Genomic DNA, 13,836 nt, shown 5'->3' with positions numbered 1-13,836 from the left:
TATTTCTGAGAACATTACCCATCAAACCAGGTGCATTTCCCCCCAGTATGCATTCTCATGCATTTTAAAATGTCAAGTCTAATCGAGTTTGAGATAACCTATGAAATGGGTTACCTACTCAGCCATTCCCAAACCAACGCCTAATAAGTAGGATTTTAAATGTTAGATAACAAAGTATTTTTCACCTAAATTTCAGTTCATTCTGAATGCTCTTTTACACCATATTCCACTTATTTTCCCTTAGATTTTATAGTATGAATAATAAGTTAACATGTCTCCTTATTTCTTCAACTTCTCTGACAAAACTCAATTGTTGCACAGATTTATTTGGGGTTTTTTAGAACATCTGCCCCACCTTGCACATCATCCTGGTAAGGTTACCTATACATAAACATTACACTGTTACACAGGTTGACCAAAAATCACTAGAAATGGTTATAAAGAAATGAGGTAGGGTACAGGAACTGCCAAATCAAAATGAACCCTGTGGTTTAAAGATTTTAAGGCAGTTTAAGGAAAGAGATCAGAAAGCTGATGACTCAAGAACAAACAGGATCTTTTAGACATGCTAGAAATCCACTTGATGACTGGTTAGCTAATTTCTTAATGAACGATGATTTTAAAAAGATAAACTACAGAAAGGAAGAAACAACATTTAAAGTAAAACACAGCATGACAGAATACCAACAATTTGAAGGAGATATGTGGTTCAATAGTCAAGGCAAAATGAAGAGGTACGAATAAGAAATACAGACAATCTATGGTATGTGTGAAACCAGGGTGGGGGGAGCTTTAAGAAGAGGTTATTCCTGCTTACCTGATTATTCCATGTTCCTGTTCCACTCCATTCCCAGAGAATGAGTTGTTTATCAGACCCACCAGAAACTAATTCTGCTTCAGGAGCTAAAAGTAAGTTTTGGTATGTTTTTTTTGGTATGTTTTGTGAACACTTACTTTGTAACAGCAGTCAACAACATAAGCAGTTACAGTGGTTACCACTCACAAAATACCATGTCTCAACTGTACGCGAAGTTTCCATCAAAATAAAGCATGGCTAATGAGTTGCCCTGTGCAGGACAGCTAAAGAACCAAGGTATTCTCTAGGACAACATAAAGAGAAAAGCCACAGGAATATTTAAACTTCTATATGAATATGATAAACGTATCTTTCCAAAAAGATTCTCAAATGCTACAGTGTTATATTTTCTTTGTTTGGACGTTTTGGAGGATTGGAAAATAAAGCAAGAAAAATCTAAACAAACAATTCAAAGCTTCACATGCAAATGTAATTCCCAAGTTCGCTGAAAATAATTTCTTTTAATCAATTTCAAGAGGAAAACGGTTTAGTACTATTAAAAAAAAGTTTTTACCTCAGTACATACCTCCCAAAATAGCAACTGGCACATTACATTAACAGTCTAATCAATGGCTCTATTTCTCTTTGTCAGTGGGTTTGTGTAAATGCCTAAGGGCAAGAATATGTGCCTTTGCAAAGTCTGCGCTAAGCAACTTAAAATCCTGGAATTGCTATCAAGCAAAAGCCTCATGGGGGTCTCAAACACTTAAGGGTTTTTTTGTGGTTATGACCTCTATGGAACTTACAGCTTTAGAGTCAGAGATTTCTTAAAAGGCGTTGCAAATCCGTTTACCAAGTCAACACACGCAAAACTCCAAGCCCCTACTGAAGGGTGGCAGCACAAGCACCACAGCCGCCGGTCTGTCAGAGCCACCGCAGCCCAAGGCAAAGCAGCCTCCCGGGCAGCCGCCGGCTGCGGGGCCCGCACACCGCCCCACCGGATCCCCTCGCTTACCGGGCAGCTCACCCGAGTCCGGCGGGTCGGACTCCTGCGGAACCACCTCTTCAAATCCCTACCGGGAAGTAGGGCCTAAGGCGAGGGCGTGCGCTGGAAGCGCTGCAACCCCCCGTTCCCTTCAGCAGGCCCCACAGCCCCGCACCGCCGCCAGCCCTGCCGCCTCATCTCCCCAGCGACCCCCGGCCCCCGCCCCCAGCGGAGGGGAGGCGCGGAGGAAAGGCCTAGGTACTCACCGCCGTCCCGCCGGCGGACCCAGCGCACGCAGTTCACTCTGCCGGCGTGGCCGCGGAGGGCGGCGGCCGCCCGCCTCCCCTGCGGGAGAGAGAAAGCACCGAGCATGAGGCCGCGCTGCCGATCCCGATCCCGGCCCGGCCCGCAGCGCACAAGCTCACCGCCGGCTCGTAGAGGATGACGTCGTGGCAGCTGCCGAAGGCGAGGAGCCCCCCCCGCCCCCAGGACACGGCCCCGCCGCCCGCCCGGTTGGCGCAGCAGGCGACGTGACAGACTTCCACGGGCGCCGCCATCTTCCTCACCGCCGCGTGCGCGACCTCGCGCAGCGCCCGTAGCAACGACGCCCGCGGGGGCGGGGCCTCAGGCGGGAGGGGCGGGGCTGGCCCGCGGCCGCGGAGGGGCTGGGGCGGGGGCGGGGGCTGCGGCGCGCCCGGGGGCCGGGGGTCAGCGGTGTCCGGCGGGGGGCTCCCGCCGCTGGGCCTGGCGTGAGGGGAACGGGCCGGGACGGCACCGCACCCCCCGCCGGCCGGGGCGCCTCGAAAGGGGGCGCAAACCCCACCGAAACGGCCGTTAGTTCGGGTGGGTTTTTTTGTGGAGGGGGAGAGTTTTAATCTTTATTGCACCTTTTGTCAAACATTCAGAAGTTTTAAAACGTTTAACGCAACGCTAGTTTTGTAGGGTTTTTTATATGTTTGTGCGTGTGCACGTAGCAGTTGGTTCCACATGTGCTAGGAAAGAACCGAACCGCCCGCCGGGGATCGTGTGGTTCCTGTCCTTGTCTGATGTTTCCATCACCTGCCAAGCCTCCCTCTGATAAAGAGTCACTCTTAAATTAAGTCACTGAGCTCAGGGTGTGTTTAATATTACAGTGTATTATGATGTCCTGAAATAACCCCCGGAAAGCCTGAGAATTTGCAGCTGAGCAATGGCCGGGGCACCAATGGGGTGATCTGAGTATGTCCGAGTACCTCGTTTTTTTAAGAAAAAAGAAAAGATCATAGCAGATCAGTGAACTCCACCTGCTACATTTCTATTTTTTGATTTATTGGTATGTTTTATCGCCCTCCCTGCCCAAGAAATTAAAACCAATCACGAAAGATAAATACTGCAGTAGAATTCTGATTTTACTTGCACGGTCGCCAGCCTGAAGAAGGGGGATTACTGGAGGCTGTTACACTACATGGGTGCACGACGAACTGTTTCAGCACTTTGGCTTCACAGGCTCCAGGATTTCACTAGTTCCCAGTGGCAACGTATGCAACCTGCTGTCCCAGGGCTGCGTGGAAGGCTCAGCAGGACACCCAAGGCGCCCGACGCTCTGTCCCACACGCGCGGGCGGCCCTGGAGCAGAGGCCAGGCTGAGATACAAATGGACTGCAGAAAGCGCAGAAAGGCAGAGGAAGTGGCTGCCTGTGGCTGCCTTGTGCTTCCCGCCCCCAAATCACACCTGGGACATCCTGAAATAATGGAAAGTGAACTGAAAAGCTGGAAAGCCCGGGGTGGAGGGAGAAGACAGCTCTGTGTGGCTGTGCAGGGAACAGGGCAGGCGGGAAGAGAAGCAGCAGAAAGCAAGCAGGCATCCAGGGGAAGCACTCTGCGTGGGGCAGGGAATGCTTTGGATGCTAAACCACTCCTGCCTGGCCTTTATCTCCCCATGTGCCTGCACGTTCACTAACACTGGCTGTCAGCAGCGCTTGTAACCTGACACAAAAACGTTGCAGCTGGGCACAGTGGGTATGAAAGGAAGGAAGCAGTACCTGATCACATGAGCCGGCAAGATACAGCCAGAAATGCTAGCTGCTAAGGGAACAAATGATTCCTTGCAGAAAAATGCATGGATCCAGTCATCAAAGCATGCTTTGAGTGAGGGGTGCTGTCCCAAGCTGCCAAGGATGGCTGTGCAGCAGCCAACCTCCTTCTTGCCGTGCCCTGCCAGCGTCCAAGGCAGGGCTCCTGCAGGAGCAGGTCAGGCACTGCCAGAGAGCTGGGGCATGTTACAGCAGTTGTGCTTGTTGCTGTGGGAACAAAGCTGGCGCTGGCTGTGGTTGTGGGTGTAAGTGTAGGCTTTTTCAAGATGGATTTCAGGGGGGGATTCCTCTATGACACAAAAAGTTTACTCATCTGGCAGATAAGCTGCTGTTGCACTTCTGTAAACAGAAGGGCCCTGGGTGCTGCTTGTGGGGGAGAGATTTGGAGATGTGAATCATGCCCGAGGGTGAGAGAACACTGTGGCCCCATGCTGCAGGGTTTTGTGGGTCTAGTTCTCAAAGCCTTAGGCCACCACCTCTGGAATGTGGGATGGTGCTTCCCCAGGCAACTTGAGGGAGCACATTGCGGTGGGTGCTAGCACCAGGTATTGCCAGTGATTGCCTCCTTTCTGCCACAAAGACCTGTCACTGTCACCTGTGTGCCATCCCAACACCTCCCAACACTAAGAGAACAGGGATAAATGGAATATGGGCTTGGAAGTGCTGTGGGGAATGATGTAACAGCACCATGGTGGTATTGCCAAAAAGTACAGGGAGCTGGGTCTGTATCAGGACAGATGAGCCTAGACGAACCTAGTTTCTTACCTCTTATAAATATTACATTTGAGACCAAGTCCTCACTCACATGGGATGCTGAGCCTTTGGCCTAACCCAATAAAGTTTTTTGTGAGTTCTGAGTTTACAGGATCTTCTTTTATCTGAAAACTGAAATATCTGGAGGATAGTGTATAAGAAATTCAGAATATTGGATAATTATAACAACCAATACACCTTTTAGGAACACATGCATTGTAAGGAAGTAATGCCGGTGGTCAGTGATGATACAAGGATGGAAAAGGACGTATTCTGGGCTAGTCACCAACTTGCAGTCTTAATTTGTAGCTAATGCCCTTACTGAATTCAATCTGTCCGTGCTGTTTTCCTTCATATTCCCAAAAAATAACTTACTCACTTTTCAGAAATACACATAAAAATAACCTTCCTCTTTTTCCCCCTCTTTGGTGTAATTTTTGAGGCACAGCAAGAACTCAAATCACTGAACATCACAAAAGGTTGTGGTGGTGCCTAAGCAGACTTCAGAGTTCACTCCATAGCCTTCACGTCTTTCTGTGTCCCAGTGTGGTTCTGCCAATGGAGTTATATCAACAAATTCCCAAAAGGTAGATCGTTACCTATACTACCAAATATATATACACACTAAATGGATATATAGAGATACATATAAAAAAATACACACACTCTCACACTAAACATATATATATAAAAACATATGTATATACGCACTAAACAAAGGTTTCTGGGGGTTAAAATAAATTCACCAGTTAGATATTGGAATAACTTCTGTTATTACAATAAGAAAAATAGTCATTTTAATGGATAAGCTCATGTCTACAAGTCAGGTTTTGCAGGCAGAGACAGCTTAGTGATCTTCATGTGCTCCCTACTCAACTCAGTTATGCCTGCAAGCTTTTATATAGAGACCAAGGAAATTCAACACTAATCAGAAAATGATATATAGAGTTTAATATATTTATGTAACTGTCTAAATAATTACATGAAATTATAATAATGTTGCAAATATGTTTTCATTTCCTGCAGAATGTTTCCAAACTTCTATACAGCATATTTAGTCGTATCTTTCTTTTCTTGTTTTATGAGGAAAATACATGTTGGATACATATTGCATGTATTGCTAATTGAATGCATGTTGAGGAGATATCTGGTCTTTGACTGATTAAATCAAAGTTTGATGCTTTACTTTATTCGGTGAGGCCTTGTTGGTGTAAAGGAATATTAATAGGCACCAGTCATTCTCCACGATACTGTGAAAAACAGCAATCATATGTTAGGTTTAAAGTTTAATTATATGCAGTATAGTTCTATAGAAGAATGTTTAAAAGTTGTTAAACTAGCAAAGCCAAGTACTCAAAGGCTGGAAGTCTTTTTCTACTTGCAAGTTGTTGAAATTAGCCTATCTTTATGTGTCTTCATTGTATACATGCCTTATGAGGTAATCATTAATGAGGTTACTCACATTACCACCTGCTATTTTTACTGTAGGTCGCTTGCCTCCAATAGCAACCTGGATGAGTAACACCTGGTGAATGAGTTAGCTATTCAGTATTTCAATTTCTCCTCATTAGTTATATCATGGCCCTAGGCCTAATTTGCTGTACAGTATTCTTAGCACAGAACTGTCCTTTTTTTGCCTTTTTTTTTTTGTGACTTCTACTGCCACAGTGCCTGAATGTCTCAGGAAAAAGGTATGAATTATATTTTTCTTTATAACATCACTTCTAGGCAGAGGGGCTTTATTGTATTCATTTTCTGGGTGACAGTTTCTTCCTAGGCCAGAATTCATAACAAAAGCACCATAGTTCTTCAGTGATGGAGTGCCCAATGTGGAAGATGCAGAATGACACTCAGGAGAGGGGCTAACCACCCACAGCACCCATTGCCTCTGGCTGGAATTGCAAGCATTCAAAACTTGGGAATCTGATTATAGCACTGGGACACTTCTGACAGCTGCTGCAGGACCAGGGTTTCACCTGACGGGATCAGAGCTAGAGCACTGTGGGGAAAAAAAACCTTCCAAAAACTTTAGTGACCAAACCCATAAAAATAACTTTAAATTATTTGCCAGCTTTGTGGAGGGTAACCTTTACAACAGCTAGGAACAGCTCCATTGCCTTTGATGTATAGAGTACAAATCCAGCCTCTTCCTTTTTGCCAGCTGTGGGATCTGCTTTGTAAGGCGTTTCAGTGTGTGAGGAATACTAACTTGTGGGTTTGCTGGGATTTCTTTGCCTTGAGCCTGTGCCGACCAGGTTCTCTACCAGAAAGGATGACCAGGGACAAGTGTAATTCCCAAAGTTACTGACTCAGTCCATTAAAATCTCTGTGTCAGACTAGTTTTTAACTGCCACTGATTGATTCTGGAATTGTTGGTCCTGTGTTCAATAAAAGTTAAGATCTCCAGTGTATCTTGAGCATAATGCAAGCCCGTGGCATCCTTTACAAATACATTTCTCAAGATTAAAAAAAGGCAGATATTATCACTTGAATGGCTTTAATTTAAAATGTTTAGAATAAGTTTTTAGAAACAATTTCTCTTTTAATTCATCTCACTGAAGACTAAAAGTTGAATGATGCTGGTGAAAGAAGTTGAAGTGAATAAATTTTGAATATAGTTATTTCCATTTTTCTTGAAGACTGTATTTGAAGAATTCTACAAATGGCTTACATTCCCACTGCCTAAATGGATTTCTGATTTTCCAAAGAAAAAATAAACTAATTATTTAGAAAGATCATCAAAATTTGCTCTCCAAACAATGACTGTAATTGCTGGCTGAAAGAAATTCCATAGAAGATCTCTCTGACTTTTTTTGGTTGGTTTTTGTTGTTTTTTTTAAGGAAGACCTAATGCAAACATGACCTAGAAAATTGCTTGGAAGAGGAAAAAGAAAAAGGATGAAACAGCTTGTCACATAATCAAACTGATTATGCATTATGTTTTTGAAGCAGAAGCTCTAAAAGGAGACATGATAATAGGCATGCATTTCAGAGGGTGTACATACACACACACATAAACACACACACACATACACATAAAAGAAAGAGTATGTGGAAATGCCACCCGGAATATTAAAACCATATTTTGTACTTATTCTTGTATGACTTGTATAGGGTATTGTTCTATACCATAGACTAACATTTCACAAAAAAAGAAAAATAAATTCTGTAATAATCTCCTGACACATCTCTTCATGCACTTTAAAAAACAACAACAAACAAACAAGAAAACTAACATGTTGAATTAATATCAATGGGTGATTTTATTTTTACACATACATATGTATGTGCATGCAACTACACCCACTGTATTTTAATTGATTTGATCACAAAGGCTTGTTGCACAATTTATATGATATTTAATAATCTCCAGAAGGATAAGCTTGATCCAAAGCCTTCAGTGGTCAAAGAGATTCCCAGTATTTGATGAGGCTTTGAATCAAAAATGAGGTTACTCACACTAGGAGCTGGCAGCCTTTTTGATCTTTATGATAATGTCACTCTTCTCTGCTTCTTGTCACTGTCTCACACCCAGTAACTTGGTGAGTAGATGTATAAAAAGTAATACCCTTCTAGCCCGCTGGTCTGGAGCTGTCATGGCTTCAGTTAAGGGGAAATACAAACAGCATTACAGGTTTGTAAGGAAATCCTGGTACCCGATGCTAAGTGCACAAAGTCAAACATCTGCTGAGTCTCAGAGCTGCAGGGGAACGGGTAATAGGGCACAAGGTATCCAACGCTCATGCAGCAGCCTGCTCGTGTTGGGTAAAACTTCGTTGCCCAGGAAAGGTGCTGAAAAACTCTGATTTCTGTCAAAATATAGTTTCCTTTTTAAAATTAGTGGGGTGGGTTTGTTTGTTTGGTTGGTTGGTTTAATGTGAATGTTGGTGTATATTGGTGTACAAAGCTTCCATAGTAGGCAACGATTTAACTGGAGAACTTAATGAACTACTTTACCGTTTGTTGTAGATGAAGCTGTAAGAAAGGCTTGAACCTGTCCCATCACAGTGGCCATGAAGCACCCTGTGCCATTCAGGTTGGAGTTGGCATCACTGGTGACTGGTATTATTTTTCCTTTCTGTCACCCACATCAGGATGCAGCCTGGACAGACACGAGAGGCAACAGAGGGGAATTAATTTTATTTTGAAGTGGGGGGGAAACTGCTTTCTATTTATATGTGGGTCATCTTAAATAAGTGGCTCAGAAGAAGACTTCATACCACACTAGCGTTAAGAAAACATTGTTAACAAGAAAGATGTTTCTTACAGAGATATAAGACTGAATAATAGTTGATGGAAAAGAAATTTAGAAGAGAGAAATATTGAGTGAACATGAGGAAAAAAAATCCCAGTGGTGAATCAGTCAGAGCATGCCAGCTACAGGAAACTGCAATGTACTGAACAGGAACTTTTGACACATCTTCAGATTTGAGTTCTGCTTTCATCCTATGGCTGGAGTTCAGCCTCCTTGTTATGCATAATAATTATAAAAAACATAGTCTTTGGACACGGAGTAAATATTCTTATACTTGAAATAATAAGACATCCATCAATAAATTTCCTATCTACGTTGTTCTTTTCGTTATGCAAAATCACTTTATGAGATGACACAGATACTTTTCACATATGAAAATATACAGCTAAAGCAACCAAAAGAACTTTAAACAGCAACCAACCACACCATAGACCCCCAAATACCAGAAATAATAATTAAACAAAGATATAGATCATTATTTTACCATTCTTGTTTCCTACCTCCCAAATGGAGAAAGCCACCATATGAAACCTGCCTGGTTTGTCAAAATAACTTGAAGAGGTAAAGAGAATTGTTAAGACCAGGTTCAAATCACCAATGTGACTTAGGCATCCAGTTTCTATTCAATTGCCTAAATGCTTCTGAGGATCCATGCCTACATCACTTATCTTAATCTGCGATGTAGTTAATTTAGCTCTCTGAAAATGAGAATGAAAAAATGAAAATGAGTTTGCATTGGGAAAACACCATGAAATGGAGAAAATAAGAAGAATGTTTTACAGAAACAGCAAAAGCTGCATCAGTGTAGTCATGTGGACAATCACAAAACTCAATATGTGATATTGTGATGTATGTGTAATAGTGTGACTCAAGTTGGCATTTCTAAGCACCTGAGTTTTTAACTCTCACTCATTCTGCTAATACATTTTGAAGCAAGTTATTTTGTTTCATTTTTCTTTACATTTCCAATCACAAATATAACCATTTAAAGAAGTAAAATACGAAGCAGAGATGTCTAGAGAATGAAGGCAAAAGCAATGTCTGCGCTGGTGAGCCTTAGAGGACATTCTGCAAATAGCTTTGCATGAAAGAACCAAGCAGAAGGGGCATATTCCAAAAGCCTGCAGTGCACACTGAAATGCACTCATCAGAAGGAAGCTTCTGCACAGTCAGCAGTAGTAATGCTTAGAGAGTAGATGTGTACCTTTCATGCTGCATTAACTGTCAACAAAACTAAACTTACACAGGGCTAGGATGAATATTTACCTCATTCTGAGTGCATGAAAAATTGTCATTTCACCAAGGAACACTGGCAAGGTAAATTGCAATATTCCTCATAGTTTCTTCCCCCCTTGTCCCATCCAAGAAGTCCATCATCTACATAATCAGCAACAACAAAACTTTTCTTTTGCTTCAGAGTATCTTCTACACGTGAAGAAACCTGCATCCACATACTATTCCAGTCTCTTACTTCAGGTTCTTGAAGCTGCAGGCTCAGAGAAGATCCTATGCCTCTCTTTCTCATCATCTCTGATGCTGCACAGTCTGCTGACCTCCTGCAGCTCCTCAACTTGGTGACACAGGTCCTCTGGGTCAAGGCCTCTGGCTTTGCTTAAGCAGGGAGTTTAGACAAGATGACCTCCAGACGTTCCTTCCTACCTCAACCATTCTGTGACTGTGATTCCATTACAGGCAAATTGCTCCAGTGTCTGCTGGGGACCATGCCCTGCAGTACATCACCACCATTGCTGAGGACATGGATGCTGTTCAGAGTCACTGTGTGTCCTTCTGCACAAACTGCTGCATCCATTTTCTGCCTCTGTCACCTCCTTTATGAAACATTTTCCTGATTGTGCAATATATCCTCTCTTTTAGTAGCACTTCTTTCCCTAGCAGGACCTGCACCTTCAGAGATCCCATCCAGCCTAAGCCATTGCATGAGTCTCATAGTTGCACTAGCAGATGATTGTATTTTCTACAGCCATTGAATTCTGAGTCTGTTCAACTCTTCTACTCCACCTGGACAAAATGTCCCACATACAGCTAGACAAGTCCGTAATACGATGGGTGAGCAATTGGCTGACAGGCTGCGCTCAAAGAGTTCTAGTAAATAGGGTTACATCAGGCTGGTGGCTGGTTCCCCGGGCCTCAGTTTTAGGGCCATTGCTCTTTAACGTTTTTATAAATTATCTGGATACAGAAATCAAATGTACATTGAGCTTGCCGATAAACTAAGAGGAGCTGTGGAATCCTTCAAGGGTAGAGAGGCCTTACAGGAAGTCCTGGACTAGAGAGTTAGGCAATCACCAACCACATGAAATTTAACAAAAGCAAGTGCCAGATTCTCCACCTCAGATGAGGTATTCCTGGTTATACATACAAACTGGGGGACAAAAGGCTGGAAAGCACCCCCATGGAAAGAGATCTGGGGGTTTGGGTTGATGGCAAGTTAAATACGAGTCAACAGTGTGCCCTGGCAGTCCAAAGGGCCAGACGTGTCCTGGGGTGCATCAAGCACAGCGTAGCCAGCTTGTCAAAGGAGGGGACTGTCCCACTCTGAACTGCACTGGGGTGGCCCCACCTTGAGTGCTGCATGCAGTTTTGGGCATCTCAATGTAAGAAGGACATCAGACCATTAGAGTGTGTTCAGAAGAGGATGACCAAGATGGTGGAAGGTCTTGAGGACAAGACTTCTGAGGAGCAGCTGAGGTCACTTGGTTTGTTCATCCTGGAGAACAGAAGACTGAGGGGTGACCTCATTGCAGTCTACAAACTCTGCAGTGGAGGGGGAGGTGCTGGTCTCCTCTCTCTGGTGACCAGTGATAGAACATAAGGAAATGGAATGAAGCTGCATCAGGGGAAGTTTAGAGTGGACATTAGAAGAAGGTTCTTCACTGACAGGGTGCATTGGGTCTGGCTGAGCCCCACAGCAGCCCTCGTAGAGCTGTGCCTGTACTGGTAGCTGGAAAGGTGGTGATAACACAGCAGGGTTTTGGCTACTGCTGAGCAGCGCTCGCACAGCACCAAGGCTGTCGCTTCAACCTTCCCCCCCTGCCCTGCCCCCAGTAGGCTGGGGGTGGGCAAGATCCTGGGAGGGGACACAGCCAGCACAGCTGACCCAAATTAGCCAAAGGGATATTCCATACCATCTGATGTCTGCTCAGACACAAAAGCTAAGGGAAAGGAGGAAGAAGGAGGGGCATTCGTTATTTATGATGTTAGTTTTCTACAGCAACCTCTACACATACTGAAGCCCCTTCCTGGGAAGTGGCTGAACATCGCCTGCAGATGGGAAGTAGAGAATAACATCTTTTGTTTTCCTTTGCTTCCGCAGGTGAAACTTTTGCTGTTGCTACATTAAACTGCCTTTATCTTGACCCACGAGGTTTTTTTCACCTTATTTTCTCTCCCCCTGTTTTGCTGAGCAGGGGAGTGATAGAGCAGTTTTGTGGGCACCTGGTGTCCAGCCAGGGTCAACCTGCCACCGAGGGTGACCAGTCACTGGAACAGGATCCCCAGGGATTTTGTCATGGCACCAAGCCTGTCAGAGTTCAAGGAGCATCTGGACAACACTCTTAGTCACATGGTGTAATTGTAGGTAGCCCTGTGAGAGACAGGGTGTTTGCCTTGATGATCCTTATGGGTCCTTTCCAGCTTGAGTTATTCTGTAATCTTTTCCCTGTTCCTAGTCTGTCCTTACCTTCTACAAACTTTTTTTTTTTTCCTTCTCATCCCCTTTTCCCCTCTCCTATTCACTTCCCTGAACCTCTGCACCAGGTGCCTTGCAGAAGACACTGCATTCGAGGAGCTAGTGACCCTGAACGTGCTGCTCTGCTGGGCCTGGCACACAGGGCTTGAGCAGCCTGCTCACCAGTGTGACCAGCAGCTGCGTGAGAGCTCGCTGCCCCACACCAGTGTGAGTTGTGCTGGTGGTGTGTGCTAGGACAGAGATAACCTTCCAGCCTGTCCGGAAATGTCTGTTAGCTGGACAGCCTGCTCAGATAATCTGTAACTTGTAAGATGGCTGAGAAAGGTAACATTTGTGTGGATCAAGGGGTGGACGCAGCTGTCATGTCTGGGAGAGGGCTGCCCATGGAGGTGCAAGCAACCCCCCTCACTATTACCCCAGGTGGGTGCGGGGCTGCGTGCCTGGCAGGGTCCACGGGCTGTGCCAGGCTGCACGGTCCCCGGCTGTGGGGTCACCTCAGACACATCGTGGTCATGGAGCCAGCTGTGGGCAGCTCCCACGCCATACCGGCAACCTCACCTTCTGCGTGACCTTGCCTGTATCTGACCATGCAGCAAGAAGTTCTTATGTGAATGTCCTTCAGGAATAGAGCTGTGTTCTTGTGAGGAAATCTCATAGTAGCTCAGATGATCAAAAGGGGGAAAGCGTTAATCCGTAGACAGGATCTGCTCTGTGCAGCATCCCTTGGGAACATCCATCTGGGCTCCATCCAATGCTGCGTGAACACAGAGTGCTCAACATCTGAAGGCATGTAGAATGTACTCACTGTCTATATTCTTCTTATCCTATCTTACACAACCTGCTGTTTTATTAAGCCATTTGTTGTCTGGCCTTTCTTGATAGTCATAATAAGTCCTGCCTCCATCCCTCTTCTCCCTCACTTCACCCCCTCCCTGCTGCAGAACAACCTCCTCTGCCTTTCCCCCACCCCAGGCACCAGCTGCTGGAACCCTGCCCCTCAGCCCGCTGCCCCCCTGCACCCTTAGCTCACTTCCCACCACACAGTCCCGAGAGCCAGCCTGTAGAATGACACCAAGATGCTAGTGAGACGGCATAGAGTTCAAGCACCAGGAGCTGAAAGACCCTGTCATGCACCTCAGTGCATCTGCACTGCATTTACATTTGTCAAACTCTAGCATGTTCCTTAAATTGTACAAATCAGTTGTGTTTATACTATTAAAAAAAAAACCAAACCCCAAACCACCAACCCAAAAGAGTGCTATAGAA

General features: G+C 44.9%; 1 protein-coding gene across 2 annotated transcripts in view; it reads right to left on the bottom strand.

The window, feature by feature from the left end:
• ELP2 (elongator acetyltransferase complex subunit 2) overlaps positions 1–12,172 on the bottom strand; it is a 55,488-nt gene extending 43,316 nt beyond the window's left edge. Inside the window, exons 1-3 of one of the 2 annotated variants that reach the window (XM_080378583.1) lie at positions 2,207–12,172; positions 2,048–2,126; positions 818–903 (exon numbers count right to left, since the gene is read on the bottom strand). In XM_080378583.1, the coding sequence (XP_080234709.1) occupies positions 818–903; positions 2,048–2,126; positions 2,207–2,338 (297 nt within the window). In that variant the 5' untranslated portion in view covers positions 2,339–12,172. The remainder of the gene's footprint in view (positions 1–817; positions 904–2,047; positions 2,127–2,206) is intronic. The other variant, XM_080378582.1, reaches the window with a different exon arrangement.
• Between the last annotated feature and the right edge of the window lie 1,664 nt (positions 12,173–13,836).

This window comes from Falco punctatus (assembly GCF_963210335.1).
Source record: "Falco punctatus genome assembly, chromosome: 3".
NCBI lineage: Eukaryota > Metazoa > Chordata > Aves > Falconiformes > Falconidae > Falco > Falco punctatus.
Note: the sequence above shows the minus strand (reverse complement) of the source record. Positions and strands in the feature narration are given on the sequence as shown.